Here is a 20,246-nt window from a genome sequence, read left to right as displayed (position 1 = left end):
GTGTAACGCGTGAATGAGCTACCCTAGGATGCCGGTTGCTATGGTAACAGGACTAAACCTCCTCCACGCTCCTGTGCGGATCGGTGCCTGCATTGTGCTGGAACTAAACCATGCGATAAAGCCGAGAGTGGTGTGTGTATTTCTCCCCCACAGTCCTGCGCGGGACACCGCAGTGTTCATGATTTATTAATGAGGGTTTTCGTTTATTAGCAATGACCCTTTATAATTCATGGTTGTTGATGAACTGGTAGGTCCAAATGATGAAATTTACATTAATAAAAATGAAAGTAGTAGATCTAGAAATATTGTGTATCTGCTCTGCGGTAGTAGAACATAGCAAGACAAGTTCTCAAAAGAACGTTATCTACCTGGCAAGTAGAAACACATGGTGTTACCGCAAACTAAATACATAAATTGTATTTGTTTTGTATTTACAGTTTTTATTCATTTATTTTATTTATTTATTTATTTACAATTATAGAGGGTAAAAATCATCTCGGCATGAAAGCTGTTTCTGCTGATGCACAGTAAAACCACTCAAAACAATGCAATTTTCTAAAGTGTATACGACTAAACAATAAAAACAACAAGGGAAAAATATATGTGGACTCGAGGTTTGCACATGAAGATGGTATTTCATGGGATGGCCCGAGTGATAGTTAAACTTGGATTGATTGAAAAACAGTTCAAATAATTGCAAAAAAATGATAATGATTTCGGAAATGATTTGTCCCAAAGAGGTGAGAAAACATCTGCCTGCCCACACGGCCATCTCAACCAAAATTGCCCCTTAATTACGAAGGAGGCCCTTTGTGTTTTCCCGCCGGACAAAATGCCCGATGTTGAATGATGAATCTCACTGTTATTCGAGTAAATTAATGCATGTTGCGTCAGATGGATTGCAAAAACACGTCATTGGCCGCCATCTTTGATGAATTGTGCACCCGTGAATAGCTATCATTGGCTGAGAGTCGTGCGTACGCGTGCGCTTTTCCATTGTTTTACATCAAAGATGGCGGTCAATGACGCGTATTGTAATCCATCTATTGTGATGAAGAAGTATCATGATAATGATTATGGTGATTTAACGTCAATGATAGAAGTGATTGGCATTAATATGATTTTGATTATGGCAATTTATAATAATAATTATGATATCTATATATAACTCTCACTAATATATTGTGTCGTGTGCCAAGTCTTAAACAGCAATAATAAACACCAGTTCTCATTACACCAAAACGCACCATACTATTCTGCTCTTTCAGCCTCGGTTTGCTGGCAGTCATTTTGAATGGGGGAAAACAAAATGGCTACCACGTCATGGGGTTGTTCAATAGACTCATGCAGAAACCAACCCTAACGACAACCTTGACCACACTGTAGGAATCGATTTAGGATGGTAACAGTCCGCCAATACACGGAGAGGTGACTAGGGATATCAATAATTTCTACCTAGTCCCGATTTTGTCCCAAGTCCTTGTAAACCAAACCTTAAAAAACATCCTTACCATGAACATATGTCAAACAATGACCTTATTTGGTGTTGTGGATCAGAATGATGACCATGTGACGATTATGATGACGACACCATGGTGGTGAGAATTTATTTTAAAATGGTGCTGGTCGCTATAAAGGGCAACGTATCGAAGGTTATTGGTTATTGCGCTAACAAAAATGATAGACATACATCAATTGGTTTTACAAATTCAAGGCACTTCGTGGTTCAACTCCACCCAAATAAGAAAAAAAACAAACAAAATATTTGAACAGGGCGTTTGCCCAACTTTACTCTCACTGTCCCTTCGTAATCTTTACCGATAGGCCATATCAACATATCCCATTTCAGTAATTCCTCATCCTCTTACCAACTCTACCTCAATGCTCCTAATCCTGCACATCATCATCATCAACATCATCCCCAAACCTCATCATCATTTAAAATACAACAGGTGGATGACTAGCCCCTTATAATGGTTTAGCCTTCGGTCTACCGTCAGCCATGGGACGCACTGGCGCATAGCACCCATCCATTGCCAATTCCAACCTCTCTTCATTAACAGTCAACGCTAGCAATAATTGGTTCAATTCCAAACCTATTGTCTGTTATCCTCACGGGTATCCGGCAGGAGCAGACCCCTTTCCCATATTAGTAGTCTCACTGTCCAGGCGCACAGTGCATCTTTAAAGGCACTGGACACTCTCAGTAATTACTCAAAATAATTGTTAGCATACAAAATTACTTGGTAGCAGGCAATGGGGAGTTGTTGATAGTATAAAACATTGTGATAGTTTTTGAGAAAGGTATATTTCTCACTCAAATAACAAAAGACTTATTTATTATGCATCTCAAAACACATAAAGTTGTGCAACTAGGGTGTTTTTTCTTTCGCTTTTCTCTTGCAAATTCGATGACCAATTGAGCCAAAATGTCCACGGGTCTGCTATTTTATACATAATATGTTGGGACAGAATAATTGTCTTCCTCCTTGCACCAAGTGAGAACACTGGTCTCTGAAAAATATTACCAAAAGTGTCCATTGCCTCTTTAAAGGGAAACATTGCCTTGGATCGGACGAGTTTGTCTATAGAAAGAGTTTGTAACCGTTTGTTATAAAATGCACATGGTTAGAAAGATGTCTTAAAAGTAGAATTTAATTATCAAAAATGCCTCGAATTTGCGTGGTTTTCTTTCTACTGTGCGAACTGCACACAAATTAACGCACAGTGTTAGTTCACGACGTATAAGGAAAACCGTGCAATTTCGAGTGATACTTGTGTCGATCATAATTCTACTTTTAAAATATCTTTCCAACTTAAGCATTTTATAACAAACTCTTATACACAAGCTTTTCATAGACCAACTTGCCCGATCCAAGGCAACATGTCCCTTTAATAACCACGTCAACGGGACGAGGGCCCAGACAGAGGGGGTGTAAACCGATGGGGGTCGACGGAGCCGTGGAGCCCGGTATCGGATCGCCGGAACATCGATCCAAACACACCGTTCTCGTGTGTCTGCATGTTCCGTATTAGAGAAAAGCGATCCGGGTATAACCCAGTAAATACCGGATCCTCATTAGTACCTGAACGTTAGAGAACACGTACAGGAGTTTTTGTTTTTCAGTAGCTGGTTTAAATGAGTTTTTCAAGTTACTCTCGGGGCCATTTTGTATAATTCACCCAGCGCGGTAATGAGCACAGTACAGCTCTTTCCTTAGTATAGGGGCCTTTGTTATAAAAGATGCGTCCAGATTGCTTCGTACATTAATTGAACAATAATTGTCAAATGTTGCTATGCCTTTACAGGGAACGATTTCGTCCACGATAGTTTTGCACAGCAACTTGTTTTGTGCACTGTGAATGCTAATATTTAGTAGCAAATAAGTGAATTTTTAGTACAATGATTCGTAGTGCACTTTCACCTCTGTGGATCCCACTTTAAGCCCGGACCAGAGCCTTGCATTTGGTTCGGGTTTTCAGTCCTACCTACTAAGGGGGTTCCCTGGGACTTTTCCTCCTGCGTCTAAAACTGAAATTTCTTCATAGAAGCCATTTTTAAATATGTTGGACACATGGTATGACACTATTTAGTTTGGGTTAATTGATCTGTATATACACCCAAACCAAACAGTGTACTCTTTAGCGTTCATCCCAAAAAGGATAAGTTGTCTTCTCTTCACAAAGTTGGTGTGATGTTTCCAGGATGCTTAATCAACTATGGGTGCGTTCGTTTAGCTTCCCTGGGTCGACCCCGGTGTGTGGCGTTTTCTTTTTCCAGGACGAACGTGTGCAGATAATTACCCACGTTCGTCCTGGGAAAAAGAACCGCCACACACCGGGGTCGACCCAGGGAAGCTAAACGCACGCACCCTATATAATTCAGAATCAGATTTAGATTTGTTCACAGTAAACAAAACACAAATTGTAGAGACATACAAGATGCCCTTTAAAGAGCCACCTAGAGTTCCATTTCCACCAACTCAAGAGTGTGGGCCGGGCTCTAGCTGAACGGCTAGCCGGTAAGTTACAGAATAAACACTCCTTAGTGTTTGGTCGGTAATGTTGAATCGGGTTTCGTAGCGCTATGTATGTCCTCAAATTACACATCCCAAGAAGGAATCGAAGCTGCTTTTATTTTGGAATAGGATGGGAAAGTAAGTAGTCTTCTTTCAAGAAGCATATCTATATACCGAGCTATGGAAATGCAGTTCTTATGTTTGTATTACTGAAGCCAATTGTTAGGTCGGTGAATTCATAAATTTCGCCTTCCAATAGATATGTACGGAGCTCTGGGAGTGCCATCTAACTTGTTGAGATCATAAGATGTTAATTTGAATTATCTGAATATAGTCGGCAAAGCATCATAAAGGAAACATAACTACAACTGTTTGTACAAAGCAGCGACGAAATTTCAGGTGTTGACGTTGGAGGAAAATCCCTGTACATAGGTAGAACTCATGCTTTTACAGGCAACTAGAAGGCAACCAATTACAGTACAATGTACACTTTAGTAGCACAGGAATAATTCTTTGAACAATGTCTTACGATCACCAAGAAAAATATGTGAACATTGAAATGTGAATGGATTTTATTCTTCGAGATGGCCTGGTAATGGTGGCCTATGAATTGCCTCGTTTGGACATAGCCCTTGGTTTTTAATATAATGAAAATCACTTTGGTTGGACGACGTTCAGACGATTGACTGCATATAACAGTTTGTGCGACTCAATAAACATAAATAACACAGACAGTCCCATCGGCAAAATGCTGATTATTTCTCAAACTTCTCTTTATATTATTGGGTTGCATCTGAATATGGGCCAATCAAATCTGAATATGGGCCAATCAAATCTGAATATGGGCCAATCAAGTAATCAACTTTACCCTTTCATTCGAATTAACATCACGTGATTTTGCCTTTTATGGCAAACCATACAGTGGTGATATTGAGTTGGAGTCAATCTGGCACACCCCCACCAACTTAGTCGTGTACCCTGTACACGCAATAAGCAATTGGTTGTTATTACATTACAGGGGCAGACTGTTTGTACCCCGCGCCTGGTTTGGTTATGACGTCGACAAGATGGCCGAATGTTTGTATCAGTGTAAAGTCGGACGTTCACCATACTGTTCACCATTTACCTCATGTGAAATTTCTTGAACATGTCCGTTTCAGGCAGACGAACGATTGATTTCACATACCTAAGTGTCAGGAATGGGGGCGCTGTTCTTTTTTTCACTACTTACAGCAGGGAGTCAAGTTTACACCTGGGGTCACAATTTCGTAATTATTTGGTGTAGATCGTAAGACGTTAACCAGAAACCAAATGTTGTAAAAGAGAGAGAGAGAGATTTGGTTTTGCCAGCTTTTTGTTTTTATTAGTTACACTTCTGCTCTGACGTCACACGTTTTAAATAAGTAATGTTATAATATTAGCATTTTATATAATGGTAAATTTAAAAGTAAGACGCACCCCTCCTTCTGTATAAAAAGACAGCTTTGAGAGGTCAATATGAACTTCAAATTATGAGTTCTACGCATCAATGTCATGGCATGTTTGTTGCATACACGGCTCTTTAAAAACTCATACGTGCGCAGCGAGTGCATGGATAGTCGTCAATTCTACTAACACCAGGGAACTCTGTCTCTGCATAACACTCCAGGCTCCGGGGGTAATTCACGTCGCCAGTAAATACTGTCTCTATCCTCCAAACCGACGCTCTTCCGAACTGAAGTCTACGATCATTCATGCACGATCCTTCATCACTGGTTACCACGCTGGCTAAATATTTACCGCGCTGGTATATCCACCCCCCCCCCCTCCTCACTACACCCATATTATATCCATCAATATTAAAATGCACACTCAGGCTAAATAATACTCCGGGTGATTGGTGAAAACATGCGGCAGGACGCAGAGGATTGGAGTGAAAACGTTTAGACCTGCTGCAAAAAAAAAACCGCCAGCACAATAGGTTGGCAAGGATTATTACTACGTAATTAGGAATTCACCGGAACCGTGGACCCAACTGTGCCAATTGGCAAGGTTCGATTACAGACAAAGTAAACCTTTTGTTTTTGGGAACCGTTCGTTTGTTTTAAAGTCAAAGACCAGTCTTTTCACTTGGTGTATCTCAACATTTGCATACAATAACAAACCTGTGAAAAATTGAGCTCAATTTGTCATCGCAGTTGCGAGATAATAATGGAAGAAAAAAACACCTTGTCACACAAAGTTGTGTGCTTTCAGATGCTCGATTTCGAGACCTCAAATTCTAAACCTGAGGTATCGAAATCAATACCGTGGAAAATTACTTCTTTCTCGAAAAATACGTCACTTCAGAGGGAACCGTTTCTCACAATGTTTTATATTATCAACCTCTCCCCATTACTTGTTACCAAGTGAGGTTTTATGCTAATAAATATTTTGAGTTATTACCAATAGTGTCCACTGCCTTTAATTCAACATATATTAAGGTAACTTAACTTAATATATTAAGGGTTTATTCTTCCTGCTTGGACATATTACCGCTCCGGATTATCAGCGATATTTAAAGGATTGCAGAATTTGAGAAACGTAACTGCAGTAACGCTTCTCGGATCCACATTTTACTAAAACATTTAATCTGTAACATAAACAAATTGTCATTATAACACGAACTGAATTTGTACTTTTGTTTCGGCATAAGATAAATACTTTCCACATTTTCCCGAACGAAATAATTATTTGATTTTATGAGATTTACTAGCATCTTCGTCGACTTATACATAGTAGGTACATGCAGAAAAATAACTGGTTAAAGAAAAAAAAAAAAGTTTGTTTTATGTAATATTTTTTATACATTACTATTTTGTATGCACTACAGAAACAGCAATTACGTTGACAAAATAATGATGGACAAACAACGAACAGAAAAGTACTTCCAAATCAACGAATCGTCCCCCGTTTAATTATAAATTGACGGGACCCAAACCCACACCACTTCTCACCCCAGAAACACAGTGTGCACAGTATGTTTATGATTTCATCACAGCCGGTTATTTGAAGTGAGAATTTGGGCCTTACGATCCTATCCGGGGACGGTGGGACGCTGAAGGATTGATCGAGTATTAAAGGTACTGAACACTTTTGGTTATTACTCAAAAAGATTGTTTGAATAAAACCCTTTTTTGTAATGAGCAATGGAGAGTATAGTATACAACATGATAGTATACAACATTGTGAAAAACAGCTCCCTCTGAAGTAACATAGTTTTTGAGAAAGAGGTAATTTCCCCCTTAAATAAAATACTTCAGGCCTGAAGCATTTTATTATGCATCTTAAAAAATCCAAAGTTGAACAGCACTTATATATATATTTTTCCTTCATTGTTCTCCTGCAACAATGACAAATTGAGCCGAATTTGTTATAGGTTGTTATTTCATGCATATATGTTGGGATACACAAAGTTAGACTTTGACAATTACCGAACGTGTGCAGTGCTTTAATGTGTAAAAAGCAAACGAAGGTTCATGGGCCTTTCTCTCTATCACAGCTTCTATTCCTGAATTTTATGTTTTAAGGTGATCGACGGCAAATAGTGAAGAAGGGACGAGGAGGGAGCACCTTTAGAGTGCTCCACTGGGATCGGGGATGGGAAACTTTCCATTTTAAAAAGGAAAGGTATTAAAATAGGCCGATGTAGAGAGACAAATGGACGAGAAAAAATAAATAAAGCAAGCTGTTAGAAATAGGGGAGAAGAACATAGTATGAGATTGGCTGGAAGGTTTTCATTAGTTTGTTTCAATCTGATGCAATGGCACAAAGAGATATCTTGTTCCATAACCGCAGTACTTTGAAGAGAAATGTTTCTCAAAATGCTTTGAACTATCCTAACCTGCTGGGCTTCTTACTAAGTACGTTTTTACTGCCACTATTTTCAGAGCCATCAAAAGTACATTGTCCTGCCTTTAAAGGACTTGTATGATCGTTGGATATTAATTTGTGCAGTTAATAATGATAATAATTAATAATAATAATGACTAATAGTTGAACTTGTTTTCAACATTTTAGTATCACATAGAAACTCGAGAAACAATGCGTGTGGTATAGCTGGTGTTCACTAATTAACTGTGTTGAAATAATGTTCTCGTAACAGGGGACCCGGACGAACCTGGCCTTAATGCGTCTGGGGTCATTTCTCCACGGTTCGTGTCCGGACACTTTGGACTAAATTAAGGTATAGAGCTGACGATGATAGGGGGATACTTGAGGAAGGGTAAAAGATGTTGATGGTAAATCGACACAGTGGACAACTTTGGAAGTGGATTTGACAATCTAATGATAGGGCCGTAGACTGAGTCTGAAGAGGGGCTTAGTGTCGATTGATCCAAGCTTACTCGTGGAGCTAACTATATACAGAAGGGGTGCCAGAACTATAGACAGAAGGGGTGCCAGATAGACAGATAGACGTTGCGAGGGAGACATAAAGATCAATGATGCAAGACTATGGGCAGCAGGAGAGCATGGGATGGCAGGCTGGAGTACAAGTAGACTTTATATTACAGGAAATAGATAGGACTGCTAGAGAATGAGAGAAAAAAGCAATAAGGGCCCACTCACTCCGGGAGCTCTCTGTGAGGAGGATGGGAAAAGGACAGGTGGAAGGCGGGCGGGGGTAATCACTTATCCGTTCCGTGGTCCCAGTGTGGCTACGATGGAGGGACCGCCACCGGCGCCAGGGCGACCCGCGGGCCGGAACGACAAGGGGAAATTACAACTGCTCCTGTGAAACGGCCAGTTCAATATGCAGAGCAACGGGCGAAGTCGCTCTCCGGCTTCAACAAGACGGATGGGCAGCCGTGGATTTGGAGTTGAAGTAGATTATGGGAGTGTAGCTCTCTTTCTATATACCGGAGGAGGGGGAGGGGGGGGGGTGGCTGGGGATCAAATTATGAAGCAGCGGTCGGAGTTGATGCATGCTAAGGTCGGGAACATTTTTATTAGATCCAGTCAAAAAATCGTATTGATTTTTTACAGCTATACATGATTATATACATCTGATTAACATTTTGGTGCAGGTATAATCAAGTCCACGTGGGAGTGCAGGTCTTTGAGGGGGCGGTTTGTACAATGTATCATAGAACAATACTCTGTTGCATTATATTTAATGATAATAAACGAGGTAATTAAATGAAGCAATTGTCATTCGTTTCACTTGTGACATCCACACCTCAAAAGTCCCACAACAGTAGAATTTGAAAGATCACCGGTGACACCCCCCCCCAGGGGAGTTAAAGGATAACCTTATTATTGCCAAGAGACTCGGCAATTAATTCATAGTTCACGTGACCTGTCACGGAGTGCCATCATCAAACCAAACCCGATCATCTGATTTCCATGGTTGCTATATCGATATATCCATCTCAAGTAATCGGTATTATCGACGACATCGAACGGCTCATCCCGGCAATAAACGACGATGGGATCGTGTTGGCTTCAATCTTGACGTCTTTGTACTCCTTCTGCACTCCCTCCATCCCTCTCCGCAAAGGATACAACCACAGACTCCAAGAAAAACAGAAACTGAGATCCCGAGCAATGCTTGAGTAGGCACGGCGGGGTACCTAATCCAGAGGGTGCTTAATGAAGCCAAGGAACGCAGCTCCACGCTCCAGTCTTAGCGTGTAAGATGAAGGTGGTGGGACCTGGCCTACTCTCCCTTCTTATTTCACATCTATAAGTCCAGATTATACATGTACATCCCCCAAGAAAGCTAAGCAATGTGTTCTTGGGGTATATTGCTTCTTAAAGTGATGGATCATATTCGTCATGTGTTTATTCAAATGTATTACGGGACGGTTGCAGTTGGCGGGATGCACAAGTGTGGATGTCTCGTAATGTGGATAATACCAGATACCGCTAGCATTCTTTTCTGCACTACGAAATTGCCACTGTAATAGTGCTTTTCAATGGGGAAATTCTGTTCTTCGGAATTGATCCAAAAAAGGAAATCTTTAAAATTCCATGGTCTACATTTGCTCCTAATATAGGTATCTCAACATATATACAAACGTTCGTGTCATGGTAACACAGGAAGACGCCATTACAAATCATTAGATGCTGATTTAGATGTCATCTTTCTACACCACACCCTTTTAAAATTGTAGCTTGTAACAAACATTCTGCTCCCGTAACAATATTTACCAGTACACGGGTGCGTCCCTGAAGTGAACACAAAACTGGTTAATCTCCATTCAACAATAAATTGCGAGTTTCCTACCAGAAAGTCATGTCATTTGAGTGTTAAATATCGCATACCTAGGTTAGTTGGGGTAATATAAATTTGTCATGCATCGTGGTCCAGTGGCCAAATGTTACCCCTTTGAAAGTTTACACGGTTTTATCGATAAATTATAAAATATCTGACCACTTAGTGCCAACGACGGGTGATTTACTGCCAAGTCCATCTGAACGAACTCTTATTGTACTAATTTGAACTATTTGTGAGTAGTTGATGGTTCTGTATCGTTCCGTGTAGTGGGTCGTTAAAAGTGCATTTGGACGCGGGCATTGCAGAGTTTGCCCTGCCAAACACTGTCGTAAAAGTACACGTGTACGCTAGACTGGTTTGCGATAGCTTTTACACGGTCTTAAAACGGGGATGTAACGCCAAAGGGCTGCGGCTAGACCCGGAACATATAGTCTGGTTTCCTATTCAATGGCTCGTCTCACTTCAATATTTTGATAGTAGAATAATCGATGCAAAGAGTCTGGGTTCTGTTCTTTCAGTGAAGCGAATGTCATTTTGTTTATATTTCGGGATTGGGATACCCCGAAGTAAGAGCCAACTCGGGATTGCGAGCGTTCTTTCTCTCACCAAATGTTCCCTAAGAACATTTTTCAATAAGTGCATGTTTTGACGTATTGATCTTCAGCAATGGTGTAAAACACTGCCAATGTGTTAAGTTGAAGCACAGTTCAACGACATACAACGGTAATGACGTAATTCAAATAATGATTTCATCCACGTGCTAACGTATTTTCGGATCTTTATTAACGCACCATAAGCAAAACTCAGCGTATGCTACGGATCTTATTTGTTGTATGATACTGAAGTTTATATTTCGCGGGAAGACTTCCCGACTTGGCTGTTAATACATTTCGGCAACAGACTAATTGCAAACCTGGTATATCTGGATTTAGTTGGTTACCATAATTAACTCAATCTAATACATATTCATTCCAAGATCCCGATAGATAAACGAAAGATGATCATTTGATATCCTTTAAAAATGATTTGAAAATTAATTTTCATAACATAGTACTTGGCATGCCATTTTCCATTTGTACATAAAACCTATGGGATATCATTGGGAAAACTTCTTCATTTGAAATAAAACCCTCTATTCCCAGGCAGAAAAAACACATACCCGACTGTGCTTTATAACTTGGTTTAATGCAAATATAGGTCAATTCTATATTATTTTGCACTTTGCAATACAAATGCTGTCTTAATAGCTTCATCAAACTCTATACAATAGCATCTGCCATACGTTGCAAACTAATAAAAACCTAGAAGAATATTGGAGAATAAAGAAATAGCGGAACTAATTCCAAACAGAGCCTCGTGCGGTATTGCTAAATAAAATAAAAAGAAGATTCGGAACGTGGCATCCTGTGATACACAAAGCCTTTAAGTGGTCTGCACCTCCTGCCCCAATAGCTGGAGAAATTCCCACAGACATCGTGAAATGTCATCGGGGTTGAAAATATGATGAATTAATCTTGCCCCAGCAAAAGAAAAAAAAATGCTACACGTGTTTACTCGAGACTGAAGACAACAAATAGGGAAAAAGTGCAACCGTTTTACTGTTCACATTACAACACGTGTGTTACACACGGTCGAAGAGACGAATGTAAACACACAATCGTGCGCAGGGCAGTGCGAGCACATGCATGAATATTTTTTGAAGTACGGTAAGATCGCAATGGATCGCCTACAGCAGACGTCCGATGTTGTACTGCGCACGCGCTAGATGACGACAAAGGTGGTGAATATTTAATCGTTGGTTGGTATGGCAATCATTATACACAACATTATATACTCAACTCAAGCATTTTGCTCCATTTAAATCCCAACACGTAAGCACACACCTTGCAGAACAAAGGAGCCGCGTAGCATAGCAAGGAAATTGATCACCCATTCTCAACGTTTCGGCAATGAGACTTCATCAATCTTTAAATAAAAGCCATTTTGTAAACTTTACTCTAAATTATGCCCAACTAAAATAGCACAGATTTTTAAAACAGGAAAATAAACAGCTCACATTTTGCTTTTTTTTTTTTTTTTTTTTTACACTGTAATTCGACGGTTACCTCGTACACGTTTCACCTTTGACCTTTGACATGACATTCTCTCACAAAGCTCCTTACCCATATCCGAGTGTATACATAAAGATTGTATACCAACAAGGGACATGACAATTTTGTGGATACAGCAAGAATTCTCTGTCCTCGTTGTAGTCACGTATTTGTAAAAGATTTACCAGTGGGACGTATCGTCCATGTTTGATCACTGGGTTTCGTCATTTCACGAAAAAGGAAGAAAAAAAACCTACAGAAACCGCAGTTCGAATACTGTTTGCAAGTCTTCATTGGTTCATTGCATCAATAAATAAATGAAAACAAGAATGAGCTGTTGCAAACTACTTACCGACCAAAAGGACGTACAAATAAAAATCCACTTTTAGGACAAAATGTTAGGCCTTAAATGCGCGATGTTTGTAGTTTTGCTCAGCCACAAAAAAGACGCGTGCATGCACAATTACACCCTAATACAATTTAAAACACAAGTATTCATGTTTCGCTTACCGTTGTTTTGACGGGGACGTACAGCACCTCTTTCGGCCCCCCTCTCTGCCTCTTAGCCGGAGGACCAATTTTGAAGCCCTTGGCTTTTACCCAAAACCTAAACTTGGTGCTCTCTCCAGTCGGGGCAACCTCACCCTTCAAGAACCCCGTGATTCGTCCATATTTCTTCAGTGTCACCGTCTTGGTTTTGCCGCTGTCGCCGTAGTTGTGAACGGCCCATGACTGGTAGTGGGCTCTCATGTCGCTGTTGTCTGTCAGTGAATTCATGCGTGGATACAATCAGTCGAATTCTCAACAAACAATCACAAAAAATATGTCCCCTTTTGTTGAAAATCTCCCACCACTGGAATTTGAACAAAGTTGTGTTAGAGTCAACTATTATTCCAATAGACCCGTGGTATGTGGTAAACCCATGGATTCTACCAACTGAATGCGAGAAGAGTGGCAAGGCGCTCAATTTTGAAACGCGTGCTTCAAAAACTCCACCGCGATGTAAATTCCCTTCACACCTGTCGAACTGATTGTTACCAGAGTCGGTTTTACCGAAGTCCTTGCCACTCCAGACGGGTTAATATCGGAGGGAAGGCCCACCGCTAATAGAGGCGATCGATCAACGCGATACAAACTTGAAGCCTTCGACTCATACTTTCCTGTATGTAGCCCTGGGTTGTTCCCCCTTAGACACACTTCGTGGTATTTGTTTTGTCTACAACAAAAGCTATCCCCGCACCATCAGTCATCCGGAAGCAGATTTGGCGATGAATTTGACACGAATTGAACTGTCCTTGAGAAAGTTTGACAGCCTTCAAAGTATTCTCGCTCTAACCAATCAAGAGTCAGTTTCTATGAGCGTCATCCAATCAGAATAGCTGTTATATTGATGGTGCGTTCAAATGTACGTCCAGGTTTACACCGTAATTGAAATCGGCCGAACGTCCCACAGACGGATGCGACCTTTGACCTCCAAGCCCGATCACAGAGTCTTGAGTTTCGTAAACATTTCTCCGCGGGGCGAGCAAAATAATCAAAGTGCGATAATGAAGCCTAGAGATTTGTTGTAAGCAAATCGGTCGGTGAAGGTGTTGGTTGCAAGGGCGCGGCCTCTGCCCCCGTTGTCGTTTGTTTGTTTCAAGGTAATGAACCCCGTATCGCTTGAAACCCAAGTCACACTCGAACGCTAACTCAAAGCCAAAAATAGCAATTTCATGTACATTGCCAATCCTTTCACATTTAGGAATTTTATAGTCCAAGACGTACATGTAAATGCATTTCACACAAAGTGACAAGGAAACATCCGTTTTTCAGACAGGAAACCTTTTTCAATGTGTCCGCCGGCCGCTACTGGAAAAAACACCTGCTCATTCAGAGCATCCCGTAGAAAAAGTCCACATTTCTTGTCCCAAACAGAGCGTCGATACCAGTGTGTTTTTGCTCTTCTAACTTGCTATCCAAGCGCCCGTTATTTCCCCAAAGCAAGGCTCCTTTACACAGCCGTGGCGACGGTACACCGACAAAAACTACAATACACGATACGAACCAGAGATGGAGCGAGCCCCCTCAATTACTTCCCAGTCCAGCCCTGACGGCAGGCTACACTCTCCTCTTAACCACCGCTCCAGAAAAACAACAAAAAACGCGGGATTCAACTGAACGCACAAAATTATTCAACCACTGCATGGCCTCGTAGCGAGCAAACTCTGCCTCTTCGCCCGTCACCCACTCTGCTCCACTCAGAGCAGGCTCCCCTAACGGCTGGAGGAAAAAAACACAACCACGTGCATTGTTAATGAGTAGTTCTAACCTACACGGGACAGGGGTATTCGTCACTACAGTACTGTATACTACCAACCGTTGCTCACCACGTTAAATTGAGGCATTTTACGTGGTTAAAGCGATACCACCGTCGTTGCTACCGGGGGGCTGGCTCTCTATATCTCTACGCCGTGACAGGAAAACATCACCATTGGACGATAGACAACAAAAGTTACTACGTGACGTGTTTATGCCAAGGCAGCTGTCCCAAATTGGAACGGCCTTCTTGCGCGCATATTCATACATCCATATATTTCCACCGGTCATATATAATTTCAAGTCGGTCTATAATGCTTTTCAATGTCGAGGCAGAACCAATATAATCTTCTATCATCTACCGTCAACTACCACGACCCACACACCGCTGCCGCGCCGTGGGTTTTCTCCACCTCTTATTTTCCAGTGCTCTGCCGCGGCGTGCATACCGCCCGGAACTTAAATTAATACAGAAAAGATGCAATTTTGGACCGTGGGGGTTCATATAATATGAAGCCTCTATTTTTCTTTTACACAAAAAAGGAGAAGAGAGGACTAAAAATCGATACCCAGCCTACCCGGATTGAAAAACCATCGCAATAGGACAAGGCGATGGTACGTGACCACCGAGGCAATTTGCACCGCCATTTTCCCCCGTACCCGATGAGGGGTTAGTGCCAATTTTGCAGTCGGACAGTTTTTCATTATTTTGTGGCGACGCTGAGCGGTGTTTTTTTGGCGCGAGTGGGTAGGGGCACGCAGTCTGGACGATTGATTTGATCTGGGGGGTTTATGTGCTTCGTCCGCGCCGCCAAATCCTACCACCATGCTCCTAGGTCCAATTTAATTTCCACATCTAAGCCTTCGTGGCATCCAGTAATGACACCCACTCTACGGAGATGTTGTAGAAGACAATATCTCCAAGAAAAAAGGGAAGAAAAAACCCTTACACTCATGTTTATTATTATTTATCTATCTTGATATATTCGTTCTATCTTATCTTCCCATATACGGAAGGAAGCAGACGCGTTTAAAAGATGGTTAGAGCCAGCACATCAAACTAAGCAATTTATATTTTCCCGCCGGTGGCGAAATGTCGGCACCCGCTCCAAAGTGTTACAACAAATACATACATTATGTTTTCTATTGTGTAGCGTCGTCTCAAAAAACTATTATGCCTTTATTTATTTCAACTGATGTGATGGTGTCATACAGGGTAGAGATGTGGGAGGAATTCCGTTGAGTTTCCGTTGGATTTCAGGAGGGTGGATCCTAATGAGAAATTGAACGGGACAGTGTTTTTCACCGTGGCTGCTGCATGACTTTGCCATGCATTAGCTTACACCCGCGTTGTTACCACTGGGTATCTTGGGAACGTGATCTCGCCTAGGCGCGGCAGCGCGATGAACCTTAAAGGAACACGTTGCCTTGGATCGGACGAGTTGGTCTTTAAAAAGCGTATGTAACCGTTTGTTATAAAATGCATATGGTTGGAAAGATGTTTTTAAAGTAGAATATAATTATCCACAAATTTGCCTCGAAATTGCGTGGTTTTCATTTTACTTTGCGAACTAACACGGTCGGCCATTTATGGGGGTCAACAATTTGACTCCCATAAATGGCCGACCGTGTTAGTGGACGAGGTAAAAGGAAAACCGTGCAATTTCGAGGCATGTTTGGTGGATCATTGTATTCTACTTTTGCAACTTCTTTCTACCCATTTGCTTTTTATAACAAACGGTTTCAAACGCTTTTCGGAGACCAACTCGACCGGTCCAAGGCAACGTGTTCCTTTAACATACAGTGGGTATATCTAATGATGTAGGGTTTGTTCATACCAGCCTGGCAAATCCCTCTCTTCATAGGATACCGAGTGAAACTCACCCAGAGCGGGATGAACCAAGCTAGTTTGTCTTTACTCCATCTTTGGTGGAGAGCATGGGCGATATTAAATTTGGGACTAGAGGTTGAATCTTAGATGCATAGTGAATTCATAGTGCAACTTGGGGCTTGATGTAGTACCGAGGTGTCAACTATTCCAAGAGGCGAGATGTCTCGCTCTGAAGAAAGCGACCGGACGGGACGGTACATAATAGTTGAGGCCAATAATTTTACCATACTATGTATATTAAAAGATGTATTTCTGCAAAAAATAATAGTTAATGGCCTGACGTTCCGACCCTAATAAGAGTCTTTCTCGAAGGCTAAATGACAAGACAGCCAACCTAGTTTTTTTTTGGTTGGTAAGCAGTTTGCAACAGTTACTTATATTTTAGGGCCAGCAATTTTGGTTGGTAAGCAATTTGCAACAGTTACTTATATTTTAGGGCCAGCAACGTAGGGTGATGGGCATGTCCAATTCACCATCCACTTAAAATGTCTCACATTGTTAAAATAAACACTTTTTATTGACAAGTTTGATATGTAAAAAATGTTATAAACACAGAGTTCCCAAATAAACATATAGCGTCAATACAAAAGTGTTTTGTCAAGGACTTTTAAGAGTTCATTGCCTTTTCAGTGACTGAAAATGTAGTCATGTTGTTTCCCGTCACCGTGTAAGTTCAGCACGTTCAAAACCATACGAATCAAACCAGTCACCGTTTAAAGGCACTGAACACCATTGGTAACTGTCAAAGACCAGTATTCTCCCAACATATGCTTACAAGAGCAATTCTGCGAATTTGTTTTACTCAAATGGTAATCGAAGTTGCCAGAGAATATTTAAAGGAAACACAACCTTGATGCAAAAATGTGATGTGTGTGCTTTCAGGTGCCTAAAAAAAGGCGTCAGTCATGAAGTCTTTTAATATTTGAGTTAGAAATACCTGTTTCTCAAAAACTACGTTACTTTAGAGGGAGCCGTTTCTCACAATGTTTTCTATTAATACCAACAGCTCTTTGCTCATTACTAAGTATGTTTTTATACTAACAACTATTTTTGAGTAATTATTAATAGTGTCCAGTGCCTGTAACGTCCTCTGTGTTTTCTGGTAAGAATTTATATAAACAAAGGAGTTGACTTCCTCCTTCCAGACCTATGAACAACCAGGGGAAACACATTGCCCCTACAGGGGTCCATGTGCGAATTACTCCAGATTGAGAATCACAAACATTGACTAACAAAAACCTCGTGATTGGCCAAACCAATATTTCTGAATTATTCAATTTAGTAGATTATCCCCAACATTTATGGGAAGTCGTCACTCGGGGTTTCCCCCATTGTAAAGAAACAATAAGTGCATGTCAATGAAACATTAATAAGGGGGATACTGGTTTTACTTAAAATTGAGGTAAAATGAATGAAATAAATACAAGTAGAAAAAAAGGAAATCAAAAATAAATACCAACAACAGCAGCAGCAACAACAACAACAACATTTCGAGTGAAGACATTTTAAAAAATGAAATGAAAATACTAACACAACGTTAAAGAGAAGTCAATTTAGAACATATTCAACAGGTCAATGAGGAGCAAAAGTCAATGTGTGTCAATTTATCAGCACGAAATATAGTACGATCAGAGAGCTATATGAAGTCATCAAACCAAAGCTCACAAAACAAAACAAAGGTCGGCAACATAGAAGGTCAAGTAATACTCAATCAAATCATAGTTCAGCATTGATTTGTTACATCAGAGCATTATTATTCAATATCAATAGGTCACAGGCTTCTCTGAAAGGAGAATGCAAGTCACCAATGGAAAACATTGGTGGATATAGGACCCGAAGATTAATGTGATGACGATTACCATAAACATAGTTACAGAATATACACCAATTAATATTAAAGACGTGGGCCAAATTTCATAGACCTGCTTAGGCACAAAGACAATTCTAGAAATAGCTTACCAGGCAAAATGACATTTCAAAATGTACACTTTGTGACTGGTTTCCAGTTAAATGGTGCTGAGCTCTGTGAAATTGGGCCATAAAGGATGGAGTGTATACAGAATGTAGAGAAAAATAAAGAAAAGACTACAGAAAAAGGCTACAGAGTAAAAAGGCCACAGAGTAAACTATTAAGAGTAGAGATTGGTATGCACACGTATGGTTGGCAGGCATTGGTTTGTAGTATACATACAAGCATTCAGGTATAAATTAAACAACCAGCGTTTAATAATATAAAAATAACTTTCCTCAAATTCTGCAGCTCTTTCTTCCAAAACGAGTACCCTCTTTAACTGAAACACTCGTCCCCAGGTACAACCGATGTTTCGAGGGCACAGGACATGCGGCGGCAGAAGCCACCCCAAACTTGCCTACATATATGGGGAGAAAGAGATAGACTTTAAGGAGTCGTTTCCCCTAATGAAATGTTTGCCAACAAAATATCCACTGGCCCTATTTACGTTTATTTGACCTGTTAAAGCCCAACCCCAAAATGACTTGCACCATCTGCCAAGCATAACATGGCCCACAAACAACATTGATTTCGCAGCCGCCATTTTGTTTTTATGCTTCCATTGTATAAAACACGACGGCATGAGTTCTTCAAAGACCGACAGACAAATTTGGCACATCAACAGCCCCCGTATACAGCGACTGGCCTTGCATCGCCAGTTCAACAACGGGAATTACACGTTACCATAGCAACGCATCATCGAGTAAGGGCCCACAAACGGCTGCTTTAGGTTTTTTTTTCTCCTTCCCAATGAATTACACAGCATTGGAGTCCCTGGGCTTCGGGCCAAGCATAATGCATGATAATTTGAGCGGACGGGTCCAGTGGAGGCCGTGTTCCGGCCCAGTGCGTAACAAATTATCAAAATGGCCTCACGGGACAAAAGGGGTTTCTCTCGCTTGTTTGCAGCAGGATCGAACGGCACTAGGGGTTTGTCTACGGATGGTGGGGTGAATTTAGCACGGGCTGAGTTATCATTCATATTGGGGGGGGGGGGGGGGGTATTGCTCGGTGAAATTATGAGTGACTAATATCGTACAATGCACGGTAACATTTTTATAAAAATGGTCTTTAGGAATGAAACTAAACAAACAGGTGAATATGATACTCAGACGGACCGACACAAAAACAAAGGAATAATATTCAATGCTGCTTTGCTGGTACATTTTTTCGCAACTATTTAGTACTGCAAGTTTTAGTACTGAGCCTTTCAATGCACAACATCATGTGTTAACAATTCAGTGCTGAACCGTACTGTACTTTCTTTGTATAGGGGGCCTAAGTCAAATTTAGGGAATATTTTGCGTGAACAGCATATGAAGTTTTGAATTATAGTTGTTGATTGGATAAAACGCGCTAGGTCCAAAATCATTTCACACATCGGTCGATTTGTCTCAAAGGCAAATAATGACGAGGATCGATTTCTTTTAAAAGATAAAATTTTCTGGAGAAATCGAGCCGAAATCCACGCCACAATCTTGGAAGAGTTTTCAGTTCATAACCACAGAGGCCCCATGATCAAATAATGACGTATAAAAAGCCCATGAAAAATTATCCGGGGTCCTGCTCGATTTCGGGTGGATCTTCTTCAGTCAGCATTCATTCCAGTCACAGTTATGGCCAATATATCCGCGGGGCAGTCGCCTCAAAGTAACCCGTAAAAAATGGAGACGAGACCCCCTTCAAATCCGGTGACAC

At 40.9% G+C, this 20,246-nt stretch overlaps 1 protein-coding gene across 1 annotated transcript in view; it reads right to left on the bottom strand.

Moving 5' to 3' along the window:
- The window catches only part of LOC117304800 (nucleolar protein 4-like), a 29,894-nt gene extending 15,377 nt beyond the window's left edge, over positions 1-14,517 (bottom strand). The window contains exon 1 of the mRNA XM_033789414.1: positions 12,859-14,517. Coding sequence (XP_033645305.1) covers positions 12,859-13,125 — 267 coding nt within the window. The 5' untranslated portion in view covers positions 13,126-14,517. The remainder of the gene's footprint in view (positions 1-12,858) is intronic.
- Between the last annotated feature and the right edge of the window lie 5,729 nt (positions 14,518-20,246).

This window comes from Asterias rubens, chromosome 21 (assembly GCF_902459465.1).
Source record: "Asterias rubens chromosome 21, eAstRub1.3, whole genome shotgun sequence".
In the NCBI taxonomy this organism is placed as follows: Eukaryota; Metazoa; Echinodermata; class Asteroidea; order Forcipulatida; family Asteriidae; genus Asterias; species Asterias rubens.
The sequence above is the reverse complement of the archived record's forward strand: the minus strand, read 5'-3'. Positions and strand labels throughout refer to the sequence as shown.